The sequence below is a fragment of the Eriocheir sinensis genome, chromosome 46 (genome assembly GCF_024679095.1).
Source record: "Eriocheir sinensis breed Jianghai 21 chromosome 46, ASM2467909v1, whole genome shotgun sequence".
NCBI classification, from domain to species: Eukaryota; Metazoa; Arthropoda; class Malacostraca; order Decapoda; family Varunidae; genus Eriocheir; species Eriocheir sinensis.
The window spans coordinates 10,634,849-10,661,359 of record NC_066554.1 but is presented as its reverse complement, the minus strand read 5'-3'; the positions used below and the strand labels follow the sequence as shown (position 1 = coordinate 10,661,359).

The following is a 26,511-nucleotide window of genomic DNA, read 5'->3' as shown; positions in this document are numbered from 1 at the left end:
ATGAACTGCAGACTGCGAGCACAATGGATGACTCTACATGACAACCGGGATTTTTTCTAGAGCTAGGGCAAGGATACAGGAGGAGGAGGAGGAGGAGGAGGAATGCACTTGCCACTCAAAGGGGTTGAAGTTCTCTCATACTCCCTTGAGCGAGTACTTAGCACCCTGTATGACTTTTTTTTTTTCAGGGTATGCGATTTGGGGAGGACCAGTAAGGGAGGATATGTATTTCAGAATACAGCAAGCCAGCTACATATTAATTATATGAGAGAGTAGGAGGATGGCCCGATCATTCTTGCAGTGGGAATCTTATAAATCAATCATTTATACTAATGGGAAAACATTCCTAGAATAATTTGACATAACAATCACAAAGGGATGAATAGACACCAAGCAAAAACTTATTGTCTGTATCTGAAGCAGTCCATAATCAAGTGTGAGGGTTTGCACTTTAGTCAATGCGTAAATTTGCGGGAAATCTTTGGTAAAATATACGGATTTAGGATAAACTGGAGGCTTCTTTCTCTTCTTGTTGTTGCTTGTTGGGCTCTTTGTTTTGCTCAGCTGCGACCCCGCAGCCGCCACTACCCCATCGGCCAGTTTTACGTGGAAATACTATAGCGGTGATCGCCGCCATTGGTAACGATCATTTTGTCGCCTTGTTTATCGTTATCGACGTCATGGAAGGTGACCAGAGTGAGGACGTTTTTGTTCCGCCTGAGAATGCTGACCCTGTTAAGGAGCTGGCAGCAGCTATGGGTGAGGCGGAGGACACTCAAGCTGACGGCCAGGAGTCCCAGAAGTTCCAGAACCCGTGGCCTCACCTGCAGAACTACTTTGTCCTTATATCAAGAGATATGACGAACGTCAATGTTTTGCACTTCCGGTGCGTCATGTGCCACCCCAAGGAGACCATGCATGCTATACCTTTCTGGAAAGCTCTATGTCTAAGCTACAACATATTGAACTTTCATGTCACTAAGGTCTGTTTTTAAGGGTTTCAGAGCCAAAATACTAAACCGAAGCTAAATCCATACAAAAAGTTAGCGGTTAGCGTTAGCTTCCACTAATTTCTTTATCAATATAGCGGTTCAGCGTAAGCGAAGCTAACTTTTCAGTTAGTGGACTACCAGTTACCGAAGCTAACTTTTCGGTTAGCGGAGCCCATCACTGTTTCCTACCCACCACAGACTCAAAGGCCAACGCGACGGAGATGAGCACCGGGGCAACGCGCAGCTAGCGTGTGCCCCAGACTTTACCAACTTTACCTTTACTTAATTAATTTAGGCTTATCTCATTGTTTCAGACCTTATGATTATGTTTAACTGAATGTCATATCTCCCGCACACCAGACTGGATTTATAACACATCAGTTGTGAAGCTATTGACGGCGATTGCATCAATTTCAGTCATTCTTTGGAACCAACTCTCTCTCTCTCTCTCTCTCTCTCTCTCTCTCTCTCTCTCTCTCTCTCTCTCTCTCTCTCTTGCGTCGCGTCGCGTCGCGTCGCTACCCCCAGATTACTCCACTCCTCCAACAAAGCGTGTAGCCTACCATAGCAACCAGAAAGCACCATTCCTCTCCCCTGACACTCGCGACGCCCGATACCCGGAAGACCGAAGCACGGCCTGAAGCGTGCCGGACCCCTGCGACAGCCGCTTTGGGGGCTGGCATGTGCCGGGAGGGATCTGAGGCCCCGCCTGCCACCCGCCCCATGTCTCTTTTTAAACAGTTTAGGCTGGCGTTGCTTTCTGTTGTGGCGGTGTTGTGTGGTACGGTGATTCTACCAAGGTATTTTTGAGTCTCCGGTGATGTTAGTGATGTTAGACTTAGAGGGACAGAGAAAAGACGGAAACTTAGTGAAGAAAATGTGGAGGATGTGTATAGACAGTAAGAGATCCGGGGTGTCTTTCGGCTTTTTTGTGTGTGTGTGTGTTTGTATTCACCAATCACCATATTCTGACCACGCGATAGACTCACGATAATATAATAATAATAATGATAGTAATAACAATAATAATAATAATAATAATAATAATAATAATAATAATAATAATAATAATAATAATAATAATAATAATAATAATAATAATAATAATAATGATGATGATAATGATAATGATAATGATAATGATAATGATAATAATAATAATAATAATAATAATAATAATAATAATAATAATAATAATAATAAAACTATTAGGGGAAAATTGCAGCTGAAAATATAGTACATAAATTATGTTGACTAAATACATGTAGGATTACTAAAAACAAAATGGTGATTAAAGTGGTTCGATGTCAATGAAGTCAGATGAATGAAATTAGTTAATGAAAACGACAAATGAAATTAAATGAATACAAATAAAAGAAGATGAATAACATGATGAGAACCTGGCAATGGTGACTAGAAAATAGATGAATATGAATAAAAGAAAATGAATGTGATGAGTTAATGGAATACAACAGCGGTGAAATAAATTTGAATACAAATAACAGAAAATTAAAATACTACATGTTAAAAAAATAAAAAGTCAAGTTATAATCCTTGTTAGGTATTTAAATAACTACTGTCGGTATGGTGCTGTTCTTGTACCGGTCAGTTCGGGCTCTGATGGGGACCAGCTTGGTGTGGTGGCGTACTGCTCGACGGTGCCTTGGGGCTTCGGGAGGGAGCAGGTGTATGTGGCGTGGGTTGTAAAGTAGCTTGGTGCCGAACCTCTGTAGCTCTCGTCCCCAATATTGATATTTATATAATTTACATATATTAAGAATATAATAGGTGTCAACAACGAACCTTGTGGAACTCCGCTTGTCACCTCTCTCCACGAAGAGTATTTTCCCCTAACACTGTTCTCATTGTGTCTGTTTTGGGAAGCATCAAACTCAAGCATGTATAGAGTTACTACAATACATCCTCTAAAGTTGTTATTTTTACTACTATTAGTTCCACTTTGTGTGTGTGTGTGTGTGTGTGTGTGTGTGTGTGTGTGTGTGTGTGTGTGTGTGTGTGCAAAGATAATACGCATATGGTTACCCTCATATAACAATAAGATCACATATAACACTCCATAAATGTTCTACCCAATCATGAAATATTCTTCTCATCATCATCGGCCCCCAATACGTCCCAGCCCATGCACTCCTTCTCCATCTTGCTTACTTCTTTTCCGTCCCCGTCTAATACTCACCTCCTCCCACAGGCTGGTGTCGGCGAAGCCCTACAACACTCTCGGGAGCAGCTCGCGCGTGGGCAGCTGCAGCCATCCTTATCCCCTTATCCGGAGGAACTCTGCACCTGTCGACTTCTTGCGGGGCCTGTTTGGCTCTTTCAGAAGGAGCCGCATCGAGCCTGAACCGCAGGATCCTCGGGAGTGCTGGCTCGCCACCTCGGAGGAGGACGTTGCTCTTGACCAGCAGGGTGCGTGGGATCATTCTGACATATACGGGGAAGACCTGCGTGCCCCAGAATATTACCTAGGTGATCAAGAGGTTTTTGCTGCAGCCGCCAGCATGGGCAACATTCAGGGCGCGGAGGGGAAGAGGGCTGGGAAGGCCGATAAAAAGGGGAAGGACAAGGCCAAAGGGAAGCTTGCGAAGGGTAAGTCACCCTCTAAAGCAAAGCTTCACGCAAGCCGTGATACCTTGCAGGAAGGTAGTATCGCGGGGCAAATCACGCCCTCCCCAACTAGGCCAGATGGAAACAACCTGAGTGGCCACCCTCTCACAGCAAGCCGCCCAGTGCCCGCCCCACCTAGTGAGCGGCCTGTGTCCATCGTCACAGAGTCATGGAAGGAGGCACGGCGGCCCGAGAGCTTTGTCCCAGGCCGTGCACTGGGCGGCAACTCGACTGTTGGCTTCGTCGACTCATCATCCAGCTCGGAGTCCGTGTTTACGGAGGCACGTAGCGGCGGCGGCCCCTCCAGCCAACATGAGGCGGTAACGCCAATGGATGGGGCCACAACGCCCATGTTTTCTGAGGCCCTTGACCTGCCCATCGATGCTATTATGTCCGGCCAGTACAGCTCGAGCAACACCTCAACTGTATCTTCGCGGCCCAACACACTCGCAGACTCGCTTCAGTCTACCAATAGTGCTCTCGACATTTTAGAGAAAACCATGCGAACCTCATCCCAGACTAAAGTAGATACTTTGAAGAAAACGGACAAAGAAAATGAGCAACAGAAAACGTTAGAAGGGTCATGGGAGAGTGGAGGGAAGGTGCCTGAGGCCATGCCCCCCACTTCTCCGCCCCTTCAGGTAGAGGCAACAAACACAGCAGTCGAAGCAGGCCAGTACACCCCTACCCTTGGCTCTGCGCCGCCGTCACCGCACCGAGGAGAGGGAAAGACAGACGAGGCTTCCATTGTGCTAACTCCAGACGGTGTCGATCTTGATTTCAGTGAAAGTCCAGGCGAGCGTGAAGTGTTTGAGGAGGATAGAGACAGTGTTGAGGCCCAGCACCTTCAGCGGCAGCTCCGCCACGGCTCGGCCCCTCACGGCGAGGATAGTCTTGGCTCTTTCATCTGCGTGAACCTTGATCGTCCCACTGCCAGGTCCAAGACTTACTCCCTTGGTGACGTTCTAGGTGACCAGCATGAGGTGGACGGTGAAGCAAGGCCTGCCGAGGACAAGCCCAGATCCCACTCTGCCGATGATTTTGAGCTAAATCACGAGGACTACGACGACGAGGAATATTTCTACGACGAGGAAGTAGACATGCCTCAGGCGTCGGCAGGAACAGGGGGGCGAGGGGGAAGCAGTGCCTTCAGGGTATCCCGCCACAGAAAAGTAGAGCTGCAGCCCGCCAAACCCTCAGCCTCCCGCAGCGTCGTCAGCAGTAACAACAACAACAACTCCGCCAAAAACAGGGCCCTCTCAGAAAACTGCATTGCTGGTAAGTACCTATCATGACGTGTGTTGCACAGGGCTTGAGCTAGACCAGAGTAGAGTCAGAAGCAGACGTAAGGGTAATTAAGCAAAGGCAAGGGAAGGGCAGTAGGGCACGGGGCCTTAATTGTTTGTGGGACATGACACCAGGTCAGTACAACAAGGAATAACGAGAGGTAACATCACCCGTCTACTTTTGACTTCCGTTGAAATCTCTGGCGACGAGTAGAGGTCAGAAGGTTGCCAGTGGAGGGAAGCAAGTGGGACTGTGGGAAGGAGGAAGGGTACCCCGGCGGTGTGGTCGCTACCCCCCTGTCCCTCTCGTTCTTGTCGGCGGCAGCAGTGGTGGCGGAGGAGCAGGGGGAGCCCACATGATGCACAACCTTTCCGAGAACATCAACTTTTTTCTCGAGGAAGGTGATACCGCATGGTTGGTTAGGCCCGCGTATAATATACACATGTTTACTCTCTCTCTCTCTCTCTCTCTCTCTCTCTCTCTCACACACACACACACACACACACACACACACACACACACACACGTAGCACTGTAGGGGCACGGCCTGAGTAGGGCCATTGCCGTAGGGCTCGCCTCATAACCGAAAGGTCCCGGGTTCGATTCTCGGGCGGAGTGAGGAGAGTCGAATGGTCAGTTTCTCTTCGTGCCCCCTGTCCAGTTTACCTCAATGTGTCTTTGTCCACCCAGCAGTAAATTGGTATCGAGTGTTAGTCTGGAGATGTGACCCACCTCCCATGGAAAGACTGTGCCAACGGCTAGCCTCACCACATTATTATTATTATTATTATTATTATTATTATTATTATTATTATTATTATTGTTATTTTTTATTATTATCATTGGTAGTAGTTTTATTATCGATATCAGTAATAACTGTAATAGTAGTAGTAGTAGTAATTGACTGGAAGCTGACGGAAAAACAGGAGGGAGAGAGCATAGAGTCGGTCCATAAGTAAGGTAGGATGGGGAGGTAAGGTAAAGATACTCTGCAGGCAAGAGGGTAGGAGGAGAGGCAGAAAAGGTGGATGGGTATGGTGTGGAAGGGGAGCGGGAACTAGAAAGGCTAAGGTATATGGAAGGTTTACAGGGTGAGGTAGGAGTGAGATGTATATGTTGAGATAGTGGGGGAAAAAAGAAAGAGGATGAGCAACCTAACTATGCATATCACTCCGGGTCTTCCTCAAGTGTGGGAAGAAGGTTGTCGTAGCTGGGAAAGGAGGGAAGGGAGGAAGTGGGAATGATTTCTCTTTAAGGTCAAGTTTGGGTTTGGTTCGATTTTAGGGGTTTACTGTTTACATAGACACACCTTTCCTCGGGGTTACATAATTATATTCCTCAATCGCTAAGTGAAGGTGTAAGTAGATAGTGGAAAGTTGTCGTCACGGGCTTTCAGCAAGGGAGGGAAGGTAGGTGGAGGAGCCGAGGAGGAGCATGGGTGGCAGGGAAACTCCTTGAGCCAGTCAGGTGGAGGTAAACTGGCCTGCTGAACTCCAGCGGGCCTCGCTTGGGGGAGGGTGGAAGGTGGAGGACGGCCGAAGGGGGTAGAGAGAGGAACGGGGGGTCATTGCACGCAGGGAGGAGAGGAAGGGGTTATTTTCACGCTTGGGATGGAAGTAACGAGGAGAGGGGAGAGGTTATGCGGCTGAGGGAGAGAGAAAAGTGAATCAGTCGTCATGATTTGAGACTGTGATACGTGGAGCAATAGTAGAGAAGTGGAGAAAAAAAATAGTGGAGGGACGAAGGTGTGTATAATCGCGAAGCGTGAGAAATGAGAGAGGTAGAACGGATGAGAGGAAGGAGAGAAAATGTGTTAATACTGCATGCAACAGGAAATGATCTGGAGAAGGTTGTCAGGGTCTGAAGATTAGTAGATAAGGAAATGTCAAAGAGGCTGTGAATGGGAGGAAAAGTGGGAACGTATAATTGTTGCTCAGAAGGGTGGGGAGGACGTGGTGGGGTTCATTGCCGCGGACAAAGGAACCGGGATGAGTTGTATGATTTTGGCTGGACCAGGAAAAGAAACGTGTGTGTAATGGAGTAGGAGTGGGTGGTGGGGGCAAGCATAAAACGTGGGAGGAGGTGGATTTAGCGAACACAGAGGAGTTGGTGTTTAGGTGTCTGAATACGATCACCCTAAACCGGAATCCTCTGAAGTCTATAGATCGTGCCTCCTAGCCACGCTTTAGTGCATCCCCAAGCCTGTAGACAAAACTATAGGCTCCTCATTTATCAAGTCTTAAATATTTCACTGTAACAGAAATAGTAAAACTTTCCCTTATTAACGTTTCTGATAGATCTCTTTTTGTTGAATATCAAAAGATGAAGCGAAACTTGGCCCCTTCGTGAAGCTGTTCAATGATTAATGAAAATGATCGTTTCTCCAAGGGAGCGAAGAGACTTGCAGAAGGATGCGGGAAAGTGAATAGCACGTAGGGGCATGTGAGAATGAGGGAAGGAGGAAGGGACTAGGATGAAGGGACCGGCGGGGAGTGGAAGCCAAGGCAGGTGCGGAGTGAGACAGGTGACATGACTTCCTGCCAGCATGCCTCCACCCATTTCCCTTCCTTCCTCCAGGTAGCCTCCCTTCTACATCACTCCCTTTATTCTTCACTTTTTATATCCTGTCTACTCCCTTGATGATACTCGTTCTCCTTTTTTCCTTTTATAGGTACATATGTATTGCAAGTCTCCTCCTCTATCCGGTTCTCCAACACCTCCACCCACCCACCCTCTCTCTCTCCACCAGCCTTGCCAAATTATCGTACTCATCGCATTGCATTTTCGTAGTTTCTGACCGATAACTATAGCAAATAAAAAAAAAAGATTAAGTAACAGTTTTAACGCTAACTTTAATTTTCTATCATTATTTGGTAAGGTTCGAGAGTTTAGGGCTTAAAAATGACAAATACAATGTGGTGAGTACGATAATCTGACAACGCTGCATTCCACCACCCCACCGGCGTACTCTTGCCTTGCTTAAATAATTGTCTAAACTCTTAGCACTTCTTACGGCACACGTTTCTCCCTCTTACTTTCCCGCCTTTTGTCATCCTTCCTCTCGTCCCTTCAGAGCCTTCATTTCCTCTTTCTCTGCAGTGAATGGGTACCAGGTATTAATCGGGGGTTGTGTCCCGTCTCCTGGGATCTGTTACCTTCTCCTATAATTCCTTCCCCTTCTGTCTCTCTCCGGCATATGACCACAGATGTTGCGCCGACTAAACGAAACTTTCCAACTTTCCTTTTTCTCTTCTATCTCCGTCCGTCTCCCCTCCATTCAGTCAGTCCTCCCCTACCCTCGCTAACAATTTTATGAATAGAAGATTCGTCAGATGTAATAAGCGTTACTTTGAAGGCGTATGAAGATGAAAGATGGTCAGGGATTAGTTAAAAATGATGTACTGGTTCAGAGGACAAAACAGAGGATAGAGAGGAAGGAAGGAAGAGGTGGAGGTGCCAAAGAGGAAAATGATAGCATGTTGAGCTTGTTCGTGACCTTGCATTTTCGTACGTAGAGTTCACGGAGTTCAGTTTAGGAAGCGTACGACAGGAGAATGATGTAGAGAGAGAGAGAGAGAGAGAGAGAGAGATCCCGTTGCTTTTAAAATAACTCATTACATTTTAAATGATATTACACTACAAGCTATAAGGCTTTTGCTGCCTAGTGTTATATTATAATTTCATTCAATTCACCAACTTGATGACCCTTTGAGCACATCTTCTCATACTAAACTAAAAATTCTTCCACATTTTCCCTCAGCGACCACTGCAGTACTCCCTCATCATTGCCATTCCTTGCTCTCATCCGTTCGTCATCTTCATCTCTTGCAAACAGCAGTTCGCTCAATGAACAGCCAGGCTGCCTTGCCCAGCCCTGTTTACGAAAGGAATGTTGATGAATGGATCTGACTGCAGTAATGGGGGAGGATGGGACGGCAAGGTCATCTGCTGCTGCGCCGAGCATGCTACCGTGTGTGTTTGTATGTGTGTGTGTGTGTGTGTGTGTGTTTCTCTCTCTCTCTCTCTCTCTCTCTCTTCACACGAGTGATTTGTGGAAGACGGCAGAATTAGAACTTGCCTGTCCGTTATCAGACTATTTACGTACGCATCGCTGTTTTGCTGTTATAGTCATATAAATATTGTAATTATTCTCATAATGTAACTACTACTACTTCTACTACTACTAGGCGGTGGCTGAATGGATAGCCTGACGGCCCCGCGTTCGGGACGACGCGAGTTCAATTCCCGACCGGTGCCACCAAGCTGGGATTTTTCAGCTGCCGCCGAGTGGCTTAAAACTACCCACATGCTGTCCAGAAGACCATCTTTCAACCCAGACTCTAGATTCTAGGATTAAAGATGAGCTCCGGGAGGGCAGCATGAGCCAATGCAAGATGGCGCCACTATAAACACTCGCCTGCCTCCAGAACGGGCTGGGCCGACCATCAGGACCAACCGGGAAGAAGCCTTGGACCGACCATTAGGATCCACCGGGAAGATGCCTACCGGCGCAATAGGCCACAACGTAAAAAAATAAAAATCTTCATCTTTTCTCATAGGTCATTTCCATCTTGACTCTTTCAATGTATCCCATTTCCACACACATATCCTCCTCCTCCCTCTCTCCTACCCTCTAGCCTACCCTCCTCACAGAAACATGGAAACATGGAAATGTAGGCAACAGAAAGCCTATTGACTCATTACGAGGTTGCCCGCTTTGGTGATTTAATCTGCTCGACAGCCACTTGGGGCCTGGGGAGCAGATGAAAGCACCTCGGTATTGAGGAGCAGATGAAAGCACCTCGATATTGAGGAGGAGATGAAAGCATCCTCCCGGCGCAGCGAAGTGACGGTCGATTCTATATTTGAAGGAGCTGATGGTATTCGCATTTACTACTTCTGAAGGCAGATTGTTCCAGTGACGGATGACTCGAATTGAAAAGAAACTCCTTCCGATGTCTGTGTTACATCGAGTAGACTGAATGGGTAAACCGTTATTTCTAGTTCTTAGGTTGGTTTACAGTTCAAAGAATTTGAAGTAATCGACGTTATTGATTTTTTTCAGATACTTGAAGACTTGAATCATATCCCCTCGCAGGCGTCTTTTCTCCAATGTAAAGAGATTGAGTCGCTTGAGTCGTTCCTCGTACGGTTAAGCCCTTAAGGTTGGTGTCATTTTCGTGGCGCATCGTTGAATCCTTTCCAGTAAAGCAATGTCCTTTCTGTAATTAGGAGACCAGACCTGTACTGCATAATCGAGGTGCGGTCTTACCATGGAATTATACAAGGATAGCATCACGTCTGGCGTTTTACACTCGAAGTTCCTCGCTATGAACCCGAGCATAGTGTTGGCTTTGTTGTGTGCTTTTTTACAGTGATTCGCGTGTTTCAGGTCACTGCTGATAGTGACTCCAAGATCATTTTCCTCCTGCATCGCTTGCAGAGGTTTCCCATTCATGATGTATGTGTGGTTACTATTTCTGGACCCAATGTGTATGACTTTGCATTTGTCAACATTAAAGGACATTTGCCATTTTTCCGACCATTCTATAATGTGATTGAGGTCTTTCTGAATGATTTCGCAGTCGGTCTTTGTGAGGGCCTTTCCACCCACCTTGGTGTCATCAGCAAATTTCGATATTGTGGATTTCAGTCCTGATTCGATATATAAGATGATATATAAGATGAAGAGAATGGGTCCCAGCACTGACCCTTGAGGCACTCCATCTTAAATGAATGGCAGAAAGAGACTGAGAAACACGACTGTTGATAGGTTTAGGAGAAGAACAGTGGCCGTCTACCACAGCAGAGATAGATCGGCCAGAAAGGAAACTGGAGATATAATTAAGTAGAGATATAATCCGTATATTAGAAAACAAAGATTTCCAGACTGTCAAAAGCTTTCAAAATGAAAACGAAAATTGTACCGATATTTGTTATGTATATTCTCTCTCTCTCTCTCTCTCTCTCTCTCTCTCTCTCTCTCTCTCTCTCTCTCTCTCTCTCTCTCTCTCTCTCCAGTCCTAATGAATGTTCTCCCTCGCCCTCTCTTCCCCTTTTCCCCCACTGCATCCATCCATCCATCCATCCACCGAGCCGGAAGTGTCGCTCCCGTAACTATAATATAAAATACTGCCAAGCCATGATTTATTGCTTTCAGAGAGAGAGAGAGAGAGAGAGAGAGAGAGAGAGAGAGAGAGAGAGAGTTGTAGTTAACTTTTAATGGAAATGAATTATGTCCTATGAAAATATATGATGCCTGGATGAAAGGAGAGGGGAAGAGTAAAAAAAAAAAAAAGATCGAATGAAGAAGATACAAGTTAAAACATTTATAAGAAAATATTGGTAATTTACTTTTCTTATCCATATCCTGCTATCCACTTCACTCTGTATTCCTTTGTAACGCTATTTTATTTTTTTGAATTTATATATATTTTTTTTATATTTTTTTTTTTATTTGTGTGTTGTGGTACTTCACGATATAGTATGTCAACAGGTGGTCAGAGTCTAGTCCGAATTTGGCAAGGGGAAAGTTTTACTGTCAGCTTTAATTAAGTTTTACTCACTGGCTTATGTCTGATTCAGCTTGCCAGGCCCTGCTACCCCACAGTGACGGACGACTTGGTGGTGGCTTGTGTGCCTTGCTCATGGCATTTGTCATCGTTTGAATTTAAAATGACTGATGATGTTCCTTATTAATCGTGTGTGTGTGTGTGTGTGTGTGTGTGTGTGTCGCTGGTGGCTAGAACGGCCTTGTGGATGGATGAACAAACACACACATTCACACACATTGCTCACCGCCCTTTTCCGCCCCACGCTGCCTCCCCACACAAGCTGGCGCCCTCACCCTGCCGGGACCGCCCTCAGTGCCTTGTCCACCTTCCCTCGAGCAGTGTCTGAGCCTCGTGGTGCAGACTAGAGGTGGCGAAGCAAGCGTTGCGTTGGTAGTGGCTTTGTAGTGGTGGTGGTGTCGTCTGAAGTGTGAAAGTACCGGCAGAGAACAAGTCAAAAGTTTGGTGCACATAAGTTGACAAACATAGGAACTGTCGAAACGGAAAAGGAATTAGCATTTATTTGTGGTGTACGTGTGTGCGTGTGTATTTGAGCCTAATAAATGCGCACAGTGCACAATGCAATTTATTTTGGGATACAGATAGAAAATTGATGATACGGTGCTATGTTTTTTGAATGTGTATTCGTATGCAACGAAGCTACATCTCCGTGAGGTACTTAGGCATTAAATTCTTGTATAAATGTGGTATAATGAAGGCGGGGGACGATGCCAGCTCAGTGGTAGGGAATAATGCAGCCTACATCCTGAATCAAGGGATTGGAATGTTGAGTTCTGAAGTACTGTTGCGGGAAATGGCTGTGCTTTAGCTGTAAATATAGAGCTTGAAATAATCGGACAATTTTCACTGTCTAGGGATTTTTTCAAGGACCTATTCTTCCTTGGTGAATATCATCCCCAATAAGCTATAACATGAGAAATAGTATAGTCTCGTGCAGTGTTTTATTTCATTATCTAACAAAGCTACAGTTGAGCGTAAGCATTCTCTTACGCCAGAATGTTTTATACGTTATGATAGACTACGTATATTCAGGCCTGTTGGAGAGGTTACAGTGGTTAATTCACTTAGTCTGTCGCCCCCTTTCTTCCAACAAAGGGACAATAGGCTGCGTAGGTGTGTGCATCTCCTGCAGTCCCCACCGCCGATTATTTATCTCCCAATGGTCTCGTCAGCCTCCTTGCTCTCTGATTTAACGTATCCACCTTCGGTATCAACATGAATTCGCTAATTACGTAACCGTGGAGTGTGGTTGTGGACGACTGTGACTGACTAAAGCGTGACTGAGCGTCCTTGGTGACCATTGTTTCGTTGGATGAACTTGCCAGCCCCTTACACTCTTGATTAACTTTTGATTAACATTGCATGCCGAACCCGAAAGTGTCTGGGAACGGTATATTTGCGATGTGTCAGGCTATTGTAATATTTGTTTAGTATCTGATGAATAACGTGCTACTGGGCCTTGGTACGTAATTTTATGTGCTATGATATTTTTTAGATATCCGAGACGAACACGCATGACATCTTATCTACTACCAAGCCACTTCTGGACGGCCTTGAGGGAGTGAATCATGTTGTCTGTCAAAAGGAAGCGAAAGTCACACACACACACACACACACACACACGATTATTTCCGAGCCAGTCAATAATATTCAAAGTGCTGTGGCAGGGATGATAACCTATATGGTGTTCAACCTTTGCATAGGGCAGAGGCTCCTCGTTTTAGTATGGAAGAATTATTGTCGTCGAGAAATCCTTCAGTATACGATGTCACATTACTGTACGTATATGTTTTTTTTTCTTTTCTTTTTTTTCTTTTCTTTTGCGCAGTGGGAAATAGCCATTGTTGTGGAAGCGGAAATTGTGCGAGAAAAAAAAAGGAAAAAGCAGAGTTAAAGAAAACGCTGCGAGAATTTCCATGATTTAGTAGCGAGCGTTATGACACCATGGATATTATTCTTCGCCCTGAAGTATTAACAATAGTTATATTTATAAATACGATATGGAAGAAAATAGCTGACAGTAGTGTTTACAGTAGTAATGCAAGAAGCTCGAATGAACTATATGAGTCTCCCCACCGACAATTTGGTAAATAAAGATTAATTAATTACAGGAAGCACTCCATAATGCCGCCAAGTTTTTCATGAAGAACCATGAAAGTTGTGACCGTCGAAGACAATGGTTAGTTTCCACGTTACACGTCACTATTGAAGAAGTGTAATAAGCAACTCCAACACCATTCTTTGTTGAGAGCTTTGACAAAGAGTGTTGGAGTTGATTATATTCTTTGATACAGTTTTATCTTTGCTTGTTTTTTATTACTTTTCTCATTTTTATTCGTTTTGTTATAAAGGCTATACCTCGTGAAATCCTGTGTTTATGAAGAAAAGGCTGTCATATAGGATTCCATAGGCGCCGTGCACTAGAGTAACTGTTCACACATCTCAACGGGGCTCTGGAGGATCCTTGGTGAGGATCAACAAAACAAACCGCTCTTCTTCTTTTGCCCTGTTCCGCTTTGTATCGCTTCCTTCTCCTTTTGTGGCATGCTGGGGTGTGGAAATAAACTGGGCAAGTTCCCCGATAAATCATTCAACAGTGTACCAGCTGTGGGCAAGATACAGCAGGAACTGCAAGGAGAGAAAATAACATGAGAACTTTGATATGGCAGTGGGTGGAAACCTGTCGACAGGTTGGCCAGCCACTGCCCTCAGCGTTCTCGTGTTATTTTCTCTCCTTTCAATCCCTGTCTCTCGTCCACAGCTGGTATAGTCTGTAGAATGATTTATCGGGGAACTCGTTCCGTTTATTTTCACACCCCATCATGCCACAAAAGGAGGAGGACCGATACAATTAAAGCGGAACAGGTCAAAAGAAGAAGAGTGGTTTGTTTTGTTGGTCCTCCAGAGCTCGGCCCGAGCTTGAACTTGAGTTGTCCTCGACACCTACAGCTTGGATGCCCTACGAAATGTAGAGAGGAGAAATGTGTGTGAGAAAACATTAACAGAAATGTAGCAGGAGGGCCAACAAAACAAACCGCCCTCCAATACAGATATATTTTCCTCATATCTCCTGGCTGCATCCTCCGGTAGTCGGTAGTAATAGGTAGAGTAACGCGGAGTAACCTTTAAACAGAATAGTATAGCCATCTCCACCTTCGCTTCCGCGCCGCCGACACGTGTTGTTTTGTTGGCCCTCCGGCGATCAGGAAAGTACGTAACCCCGTTAATTGCGATGGTGAACAGTTACTCGAGCTCGTGCACGGAGTAATTTTTTCTTAAAAGAGGAAGCAAGGGTAAAAGTGAGTTGAAAAATTGTATACATATTGCACTTACAAACACAATAGGTCAACTTTTCAGTGTAGAATCCTTCTTGCTTGAACAGAAGAGCACAGAGGACAGTAGGCTACATTTGTTGGAAATTAACTGACTGAAAGGAAAAAAAGAATGAACGGGGTAAATTGTGCATACCTTGCATGGTTTTCTTTATAAAAAGAAAACGTATGATAGGGTAAATAGAGAAATGCTTTGCAGTCTTAGATATAAGGGGCTGTATAATAAATAGTAGAGATTTTGGAAGTGGTGGTAAATTTTGAAAGGAAAGATTCCTTCTAAGTTTCCTTTTAACTTTTACTGACCCTTAAACAACGTTATTTTGGGAGATAGGGGGAAACTGATATAGCTTTGAGTTTCCTGGATTTTTCTTGAAAATAATTATTGTTGACAACCGAGCAAGCAACACTGCAGTGACTGCACTCATTGAAGCCCCACACAAAGACAGACATTCACTCGGCCATCCTTATATGAGTTTTAGACTCTCCTTTATTAGTTTTAGACTCTTGTCTCTTATACTTTCACTAGGTAAGCATTCACTAGGTAAGCATCCCACTCCCAGCAGGAAATGGAAACGAGCAGCAGCAGCAGCGGGGGCGGCGCAGCGGCAGCAGCGGCGACACGAGTGTAGTGGACAGCAACGTGCTTCGGAAAGTGGCATCGCTCACCCTCGACCGAGCCACCATCGACAAGCGAGTCACCAAGCCGAAGTTTGTGCCAGAGAAATTAGATTTCAAAATCTACGAGAAATTTGAAGGTAATAGTGTTAAGCATGTCTTGGTGTACATAGTTTCGTCTTGTCAAATATTATTGTAATCATTAGGTAATTGGCTTCCAAACTTCCCACAGGTCAAATGCTCATCAACTGGTTTGTCAGCGCGTTCAGCGAGGGCCACTACATGCGTCACGTGGTCGCCTCACAAGACCTCAAGATTCTCGCCGCGCAGTTCTGTACTCACCTGCTCGCGGCGGGGGTCATACGGCAGATAGAAGACACCAACGCACCCATGGAGCTGCTGTTCAGGGTAAGGAATGCATGACCTTAGGGTACATGTGAAGTAGTTGAAGCAGTGTATGAGCTCCATACGAGTAAGATTAATGTTGTGAGTAAAAGAGGGTGATCCTTGTGACTTGGGAAGAAAGGGAGGTAGAATATTTGATGAGAGGGAATAGAAGGATGAGGGTAGGAGTATGCAAGGATGATATGTATGAATGGGAGCAAATAGAGATTTTTACTATGGTCTGCCTTCTGCCAGGATGTTCCAATAAGGAACAGGCATCAGAGTAGATAGATTCTAAGTTCAAGGTAAGAATTCTTGGTAGATCTGAAGAACAATTCCATCATTCCTTTTCAAATTTCATGAACCTTTTTGGGCTGGACTCCTATCTTGATTCCTGTACTTGACTGGACATATGTCTGACCATTTCCAGCCCATAGATTTTGTCCAGGAAATCCAATATCTTGGAAATTGAGGGTCAAGTATATTGTTATTTAATGTGATAAATGTGCCCTTAACATACATTCCATGCATTACAGCCTGATCTCATGTATTACTGGGCCCACACTGAAGCTTCCCCAGCCCAGATTTTGACACCTGGCAAGATATCACCTTCTGCCTGGCCTCCTCCAAACTTTGCAGAGTTTTTCACTTCATCGCGTCCAGGTGCCAAGTACACAGAAGCAGGTGAGTGGATAGTTAGGTTTACAGTTACAATGAGATTTGTTTAGACTATTAAGATAAGTTGGAGGGATAGTAAACCTGAATTCCTTGAGTACTAATGGTGAAAGTGCTTTTGTACATAGTTTACATGTTTCAGATTTTCACAAATTGGTGATTCATACATTAAGGGACATTGTGATGTAATTGATAGTGCATGGCTTGTATATACTCTTAGGCTCAGGTAAAAGATCATGTTAACCTGTTATCTTCAGAATCAAATGCTGCATTCAAAAGGTGGTGTAGTAGGAGCTATTTGGTGGAAGAATACAAATAAAAGCAAGCGAATTTGGGAGACTAAGTGAAATGGACAGCCAGCTGGTTAAACACAATGTGAATCCCACTAGTGTTGGCATGGGTGCAGAATTGGATAGTTCAGTGCACTGCTTTCATCTATGCAGTATTTTTTATTTTTCCTTGATGTTACCCCAAAATTGCTAAAAATTAACCACAGATGGAAATTCTGGACTACTGGAATTTCAGAACTATTGGATGCTGGATTATTGGACACTTACTGTAGTTGTAAATATTGTACCCTACTTCATGAGAAGAATTACTGAGTATGTGATGGAAAGTATCGCAATTATTTTTATTGTGAGAACTGTACATCTGAGAAGTATGAACTCACTACATGTATTCACTATGTCCTATCTATCCATATGTCTATCTATCTATCTATCTATTGTTCCTTCTTTTCAAAACTGTAAATATTCTTGTTACAATTACTCTGACTTATAATCTTTAGGAAATCCTTATTTGTCATATTTATATAAGAACTTTACTTGAACTCTGCCATTTAGTGAAAAGGTTCTTTGTGCTTTGTCCATGGGCTTCATATACATTTATGGTGTATTATAAATGTAACTTCACCTTCATTTGTAAATGTAAAGAATGAAAAAAATAAAAGTTATTGGACCAAATGGTCTAATAGTAAATCCACTAACATTCTCAGACTTGTGTAGAAATGTAGCACCCATGACTAACTCTTAACTCGGTTTGGAAACAGACCCCACCTCTGGGGAGGAGGATGCTGGTGGTGGTATCGAAGTAGAGGGACTGACTGAAGGGCAGTCAGTAGAAAATGGGGAGGGAGAAGGTAATGTGTGATGCATGTTTGCCTTCGAATGATCTGTGTTCTGTTTGTGTCTGTGCATGATGTGCACCCTGTTAATTATTTATGTACACTCATACATATGTGAAAGTGTATATCCTCCATAAGAAATTTACCATCATTTTCACAAGAAATGTGACACTCTGGGTGCCTGTAATACTTTTATTTTGCCACAAGATGAATGGCACTGTTGTTTGCACACTTCCTGCAGTATGAGCATCTTGAGTCTGTTGTTTGCAACAGTTTGCCAGTGTTTTCTCTGCCTGCTTCAAATATCATATTTATTGTTCAGGTGATCCCAACTTTATGAACAGGTTTTGTTCCTTAGAAAAAGTTTGCAATCAGAATATCTGATTACATTATTCGAGCACACTGATTTTTCCCCTTTTTTGCTCAATTTGGATCAATATATCTGCATTCTGTGATTCTTTAAACCTTAATTTACAACTACATCCGTGATCTGATGTGATAATAATACCTCCTTTTTTGAGTTGACTGTAACATGAGATAAAAGATGCATGCTGTATGCCTCACCCCCTGCAGCCCTCCAAAAAAAGTACCACACATAACAACAGTGACACAGTTCTTGTCACTTGTCAGCTTGCCACTGAACACAAAATGGAAGCTCCATCTTAACCCTTTCCATCCGTGACGCAGACGTCGGCGTCACAGTATGGAAAGGGTCAAGAGGAAATGGAAGAGGATTAATCCTCTTCTAAACCTCTCAATCCTCCTCCAAATTTCTCTTAATCATCTTCCATTTCCTCTGAAGAAGTTTAGAAGAGGATTAAGGGGAAATAGAAGAGGATTAAGAGGTTTAGAAGAGGACTAACAGTGACGCTGTCGGACGCCGACGTCAGCATCGCCAGAGTGAAGGGGTTAATCATGTGCTAAGAATAAACCTACTTTAATCTCATCCATTTTCTTGAATCTTGGCTGCCTTAGTCTTCATATCAAAATCAGAGTTGCTATTTACCATGCAGTGCATAGTCATTGTCTTGCCATCATTATATTACATTATTATATTGCACTTTTAGGTGAAGGTGGGGATCTGTTAAGTTTATAAATCGTTCTCAACTACTGTGAATATAAACTGGTGTATTGCCTGAATTTCCACTCCTCTATACTCCCACATGACCACAGCGTGTAATGAAACACACGAGAAATTAATCCAGACCAGGAAAGGTTTTGTCGGCACAGGGGATCGAACCTGCAACCAGCGAGATGGGAAAGCCACTCCTTAAACAGTTGGCCAAACAGGTACCCCACTCACAGAGTGAGTTATGGGAGGCTCGCCCATCGGGCAGGTCTAGGCACTACAGTGATATTTTATTTATTTATTTTTTTTTTTTTTCTACTGGAGATGGTCTTGAAGGCTGAGATTTCAAAAGGTCCATCTTCTACACTAAAAAATATAGTACATGTTATCTATAATTATAATTTAGGGCACCATTTGGTAGGTAAAAAACTGGCATTAGTCCTCTAGTATTCAGAGTAATAGGCTATAGTTGTATTTTACCACAGATCAACCTCAAGTTAAAACTCACAGTATAACTGCACACTTGGCAATATGGCAGCTGTGAGTCATGAGACCACTTTTAAATCCCATGTCACGTAAAATGCATGTCTGGGCCTTATTTTTATTAGTGAGCTTTCTCTAAGTAATTGTTAACTCCTCAATTTTGCTTTATTTTATAGTTCATTATCACAATTTTTCTGCTAATTCGCACAAATAGAAGTGAAAACTAGCAGGGATTCACGTCCCTCACCTCGGAATTTGGTCCAGTTTGCCATCAGCTATCAAAACAAAGGTAAAACAATAAATCTGAATGCTTCCTAGCTTTCCCTAAAAATATTTTCCCCTTTATCATTTTAACTTTCAATATTTTTTTTCATCAATGACTTGCTTCATAATTCTTGTACTTACATCACACATCATTAACCCGGTAGCAGCGGGGATAATGTTTCTTAATAGTCCCTCCAAGCGAAAAAAAATTAGAAAAAATCACCCCTCACAGAAACCATTTCATAATATATATCAAAGCATTTGTGATCAGATTATGTATCATCTATTTTGGGGGGTTAATATCATGGCACAAATTTGGCCTGTCGCTGCCACACGGTAAAGCCACAAATTTGGCCCTTCGCTGCTACCGGGTTAAATCCACTTAGATGTCAAATACTTAGCTATATACAGCCCTACAAGGCTCATGTTAAAATTGAGGTCAATCACTAAGACATCCAATTACTCTCAGGCATACCACAACTATTTAAAAGGAAAAACTTTGCCTTCAACACATCAGCATTACCTCCCCAATTCCTCTTCCATTATATGTTGCTTTCTTTTCCAAAATCCAAAAATGTGATTGTCTTTTTCCATTTGATGCCTTTTTTTCAGTAAGCTGGTAATAACATATAAAATTCCTCACACAGCATGTCATGTGTGATTATTCTGTACTGTGTTCGTTTAGCTAAAGCGTTTTATCCCTGTTGTATGTCCTTGAAATACACGAATGATTTTTGTGTACTTTTTCATTTTTTGTACGTAACTTGTATTGTGATGGTATATCACGTTCTGCTAAAACATGACTGTTTAGATGATATTTAACAAATAATTATGAGGACATCTCTGAATCCAGCACTGCACATGTGAAATGACAAAACTGATGTATAGTGCTGCTGTGCCCTACCAAGCACACCTTGTGCTGATGGCAACACAATTGTCATTGCAGAGTTCCAGCAGGTTGTCATGGGACTAAAACGAGAACACAAAGAGTCCCTAGAGAAGGTACAGCAAGGGCAGGAGGTATCCCTGTTCAACTTGCGTGGGGAGCAAGCAGAGAAGCTGTGCCAATATGAAACACGCATCCGGGAACTGGAGATGGAAGTGGAGAAGCTTAGAACTTTTTCAGCTATTCAGGTATTCATGATTTTTTATTTATTTTTATTTAATTTTTAGGTATTAATGTTTGCTACCCTTATTTTTTTTACGATATGATTTACGTAGCCATGTTAATGGATGATGTGAAAAAAGGTAATGAACACTTCTAAAATTATATGCCTGTCAGTATGATATTTTGTTCCTTGTGGTGGTAACCATAACAGAAGTCTATTATTTTCTTTGTCTATACACTCCTTCCTTGCAAAATAGATTCTGTTTTCGTTCTCTCATGTATTCCTTAAGTTCTATTAGACACTACAACAGGCTGTTGCATGAATGCCCCACACTGGTAACACCCAAACCATATCTTGATCTTGATAAATAATGCATAGGGCACCTGTACAGGTGAATAACACACATATTTGTGTTGGCTGTTGGAGGGAAGGGAGAGCCGAGTGTGCAGGGGAGAGAAGTGAATTAAGTGTAATTTTTAATGTTGGTGTGTTGTGGTGACAAGTGAACATGTATTTGTTTTCTGAATGAGTCTATTGTACCACAGTCTAAAATCTGTTGAGGGAGGCTGTTCCAGTCACATGCAGTGCATGGAAAGTATGAGTACTTGTATACGTCAGTGTTTGTGTGATATGGTAATATTTTTGGTTGTGTGTTGTGAGTACGTTGACTGTTTGTGTTGTGTAAGTATATAGGTGGATCAATGTCAATGTGAGTGTTTGTAATCTTGTACATAAGCGTAAACGCCCAGAAGAAGTATTCCCAAGGGTTCTGAAAGAGTGCAATGAGGTCCAGGTAACTCTCGATTTACGCGAGTTTGGTTTACGCGTTTTTTAAATAACGCGGGGTCCAAAATCCAAATAAATGTTTAATTTAGGCGTTTTTTTCACTTATACGCGATATTTTATGGAGTGGCCACCAGATGTCTCACGCAACTGGACTCACACGGCCACACAGCTGAGCTCAGTTCGTCTCGCGTGCCACTTGAACAACAATACAGTACCTATGCTGCCACGCTAGTACCGGTACTAACGGTACCAGCAATACGGTACGGTACCAGTACCAGACTGCTCGGTACCGGTACCAATACTAGCCAGCCCCTCATGGTGTCCCTCATTTCTTCCTCACACGAGAGAGGTTGAGAATGAGTGCCTGAGTGGATATCTCGGTTTTGGTGACACGCGGCATGCAGCTGTTTGTTGTGTGGGTGTGGTTGTGTGGTTTGTAAACAATGCAAATGGCGGCCGGGCTGGGATTGCGTGAAATAACTCCTCGTACAAGACTCATGATGTACAGTTTCTGATATCATATTCACCCCATTATTCTCACTAATATTAATAATTAATAATGAACACAGGGACATTTTTTTCCAATATGATTTTTTTATGTAGCTTGTACTGCTCCTTAGTCATACAATCTTAAGCCACCTGTGACATCAAGATCAAGATCATTCAAATGGTGCCCGACGGAAAAACGGGATAACAGCAAGGCATGGACGATCTTCCAACGATTTAGTCTTTGTATAGTAGTTATTAGATCGCTCTGTATTCTATGGTAACATATTATAGGCCAGCTATACGGACTATGAAGGATTTTAAACAATAATAAAGGTAAGTTTGCCGTTGTTATTGGATAAGACGAAAAACAGACCCTTAAAAACATCCCAAAGAAGAAAAACATCATTAAAAATTTGTACATTCAGCGTATAATGCGCAGGGCTAAACTTTCAGGCATTTTTTATGTGAAAAAATGCGCGCTATACGCCGGAAATTACGGTATTTATTTTTCGACAGAAAACTATCTCTTGTTTGATTTACATTGTTTTTTAATTACGCGACCTCTTCAAGAACGCAACACTCGCGTAAATCGAGAGTTACCTGTCCTTAGTGGCCCACTTACCGATATCTTTAAGATGTTGGTAAATTCTGGATATGTGCCCAGTCAATGGAAAGTAGCTAATGTGATGCCGATTTTCAAAAAGGGAGATAAGTTAGCCAACTCAAATTATTGCCCAATTAGCTTAACCTTTTCCATACGGTGACGCCGACGTCAGCGTCACTGTATGGAAAGGGTAAAGAGGAAATGGAAGAGGATTAATCCTCTTCTAAACCTCTTAATCCTCTTCCATTTCCTCTTAAAAGAGGTTTAGAAGAAGATTAAGAGGAAATGGAAGAGGATTAAGAGCTTTAGAAGAGGATTAATCCTCTTCCATTTCCTCTTAACCCTTTCCATACTGTGACGCCGACGTCTGCGTCACATATTGAAAAGGTTAACATCAATTGTAGGAAAGATGTTGGAGTCCATTATAGCCGGGAGCATTCGGGACCATCTAGAAAAGCATAATTTAATTCATGATTCACATCGTGGGTTCATAAAGGGTAGGTCTTGCCGTACTAACCTGTTGTCCTTCTACACTAAAGTAATCGAGACAGTCGACCGAGATAAAAACTATGACATAGTGTATCTAGATTTCAGTAAAGCGTTCGACAAGTCTTTATATTTGCTCAAAATGTAAAGGTCATAATATCTAGAAATATTGATTTTGGTCTTTTCAGGAACTTGCTGCCAAGACTAAGGCAGACTTTGACTCTCCAACCTCTCCTGTGCATCCCCCAGTCGATGTTGGCCCTTCTTCCTCAACCTCGGCCCCTCCACCCCCTCCCCCTCCCCCCACAGCAGTGCAAGGTGTGGCTGATGCTTCCTCTAGCCCCCCCCACCATGGCATGCCCCCTCCTCCACCACCTGCCTTGGGGATGGGAGCACCCACATCACCTTCTGGAATGTCTGTGCCACCTCCTCCTCCTCCTCCTCCTCCACTTCCTCCAGGATCTGCAACTAGCATGCCCCCTTCATCTATGCCTCATGCCCCTCCTCCTCCTCCTCCTCCTCCTCCTCTAGGAATGGGTGGCCCTCCCCTGCCACCATTGCCACCAACAGCAACAGGAGGACCTCCACCACCACCACCACCACCACCACTTCCACCAGGAATGGCTGGGCCCCCACCTCCTCCTCCATTACCAGGGATGGGTGGTCCTCCTCCTCCCCCTCCTCTTCCAGGGATGGGAGGTCCTCCTCCTCCCCCTCCTCTTCCAGGAATGGGAGGTCCTCCTCCTCCACCCCCTCTTCCAGGAATGGGAGGACCTCCCCCTCCCCCTCCCCTCCCAGGGATGGGAGGACCTCCTCCTCCCCCCCCTCTTCCAGGAATGGGAGGACCCCCTCCACCTCCTCCTCTACCAGGAATGGGTGGTCCTCCTCCTCCCCCCCCTCCAGGTGGAGGCCCCCCACCTCCCCCCATGGCCCCAGGAATGTGGCCACCACCCCCTCCAGGAGGACCTACACCTTTCCCTGCGCCTCCCCCGGGTGGGTGGAACGCCTCTCGTCCAGCTGGTGAGTGACCTATACATGGATGCCTGCACACACAGGTATATTTGCTTAGGTGTGTGTGTGTGTGTGTGTGTGTGTGTGTGTGTGTGTTTACCTAGTTGTAGTTGTACAGGGCCTGGGCTTACGCTCGTGTGGTCCTGTCTCAGTATCTGTATTTGTCCAACTTTTCCTTAAAGTTTTGCACACTCTTCGCCGATAGTACATCCTCTCTTAGTCTGTTCCAAACCTCTATATTTCTTTGCGGGAAGCTATATTTCTTAATGTCTCAAGCATCTTCCCTTCCTCAATTTTTTACTCTGTCCTCTTGTGTTCCTGGTGGTAATTTCTTCTCTTAATAGTAACTCCTCATTGTCTACTTCTTCCATTTTGCTCAATAATTTGTAGATTTGTATTAGGTCTCCCCTTTTTCTTCTTTGTTCTAGTGTTGGTAAGTCCATTTCTTTCAGTCTCCTCATATGTCAATCCCACTAGCTCTGGAACCATTTTTGTTGCCATCCTTTGTATTCTTTCTAGTTTCTTTATGTGTTTCTTCTTATGGGGAGACCACACTGCCTCTACATATTCCAACTTTGGTCTGATAGTGGTAATTAATTTTTTCATCATACCCTTATCCATGTAGTGGAATGCTATTCCTATATTTCTCACCATGTTATACGTATCACCGAATATTCGATTCAAGTGTGTGTGTGTGTGTGTGTGTGTGGATACATTGTCTACCTGTGAACATGAATGGGCATAAGTTTGGAAAGGAAGTTTGAAATATATGCTTTTTTGTCTTTTTCTTTTTGTGTGTGAGTTTGTGTTTTCCTTTCATTTTATAAGTTTTCTTGTTTAGTTACTTACTTTACAGTATAAATGTATATCTATTATAATTTGATGGTTTATATATTTCCCCGTTTTGCTTATAGATTTTATTTTGTTAAACAGATATTACATCACCATTTATTTTTAATTTCTCAGGTTCTTTTATGTTCACAAACTTTCCACACTTTCACACCTTCAGCTTTATTATAGTTGCAAGCCAAATTCATAGGTAGCTATTTTCACTATGGCATGGGAATTTGCATGCTCAAATGGTGCATGTGGAAAGTCGGGTCAGGTAACTCCATGGGCTCTTAACTACACAAACTATCCAAGTAGTTTTTGTGTTATTGGTTTATCATCTAGAGTGTGTGTGTGTGTGTGCATGGGTATAGTATTCACAAAGCTGGATCCTAGCTCCCCTGCCTGTTAGTGAGGATGGGTAGTGTAGTGCAAGGGTGTGCAGTTATTTTACATGGACACAGACACACACTCATCCTGCCTCACCTGCTTAAAAATCCAAAATTATAACCCAGTGATCCAAAGCTTCAAGGGTAAGTTCTTCTTGCACTAAAAGGGTGGATGCTTAGTTACTGTAATGGATTGTGTATTTTTAGATTAATAACTTGTCATATGGTTCTGTAAATACTAAAAAAATCAATAACAAAGTTTTTTCAGATATATGTAGTTTTATATCTGGAGAAAATATAGATTTTAGTAAACCCAGCCAAAAGTTTTCAGTATACTGTAAAAAACTTAATTTATTATGATGGGAAGAACATTCATGATCATGGTCACAAAACAGTAATAAAACAGAAAATAAAGGCTGAGATTTGAGTAGATTATTGTTTGAAAAACAAGTACTTAATTTATATGAGGCAATAAGGCATTAAGTGCTCTTCTCATCAAAATGTTAATCTCCCTTTGGTGACATCTCCCTAAAAGTAACGATTAAGTGCTGTGTACACTGCAAATCAAATTTTATGTAGAGTAAAGAATGGGCTAACCTTCTCAGTATCTGTGATGAGAAAAGCAACCTGAAAATAAATAATATGTAGCTTCATTTAGAGTAAGTGTAGCATTAATGGAGTGCATTATTTGTTCTCACTTCATCAGTAATTGAAATATAGTTTTACACTATTTGGAATGTAAATATTGCTCTCTCATCACACATGACTAGTAGTAGGTTACTGTTAGTGTAACCCTTACTGTAGTGATAACTTATTCTAATATTTATTATTTTGTGTTCTGAAAGGAAAATTTCTGGTATGTAGCTAGTTATCAAGCAATGAAGTGAAATTCACTCATTGCCTTTCCAGTCTTTGCAGAATAACATAATCCCTACTGATTGAAAGGTGTCTAAAGTTACGCCAATTTTTAATCCCTTAGCTGCGGCTTGTACAAATACTGTCTCTAAGCTTTCTGAGGGTTCACTGTGAATGGGGCATATGGGGTTTCTGTACTGAAACTCCATACTCAATGATGAATTAGGTCAGTATTAGCTATTGATAGTCATTAGTCTTGGTGTCACCCCATAACATCTGACAGACTCTTGACTTGATTAAGGCAACTGGTATGATGTTAGGTTACCTGACAATCATTCTTCTTCTTCACTTTGGAATTCAAATAGTCAGAGAATCTTACATAGAAGGTAGAATTAGATGAGACAACACGAACATATTTAGTGATAGAATGATCAGTCTTGGCCAAATGGTGGAAATTTTTGAAGAATCAAACTTGTGGACACAAAGTGCAAGTGATATTATTGTTCACATAGATGCAGCATCCAGCTTTGGAC

General features: G+C 43.1%; 1 protein-coding gene across 5 annotated transcripts in view; it reads left to right on the top strand.

Annotated features, from left to right (window-relative positions):
- LOC126981101 (uncharacterized) overlaps window positions 1-26,511 on the top strand; it is a 52,207-nt gene that overhangs the window by 11,524 nt on the left and 14,172 nt on the right. For 3 of the 5 annotated variants that reach the window (XM_050831797.1, XM_050831801.1, XM_050831798.1), the window contains 7 exons: window positions 3,202-4,895; window positions 15,369-15,563; window positions 15,656-15,831; window positions 16,344-16,491; window positions 17,531-17,620; window positions 20,368-20,555; window positions 23,084-23,915. In XM_050831797.1, coding sequence (XP_050687754.1) covers window positions 3,202-4,895; window positions 15,369-15,563; window positions 15,656-15,831; window positions 16,344-16,491; window positions 17,531-17,620; window positions 20,368-20,555; window positions 23,084-23,915 — 3,323 coding nt within the window. The remainder of the gene's footprint in view (window positions 1-3,201; window positions 4,896-15,368; window positions 15,564-15,655; window positions 15,832-16,343; window positions 16,492-17,530; window positions 17,621-20,367; window positions 20,556-23,083; window positions 23,916-26,511) is intronic. The other 2 variants (XM_050831799.1, XM_050831800.1) reach the window with 2 other exon arrangements.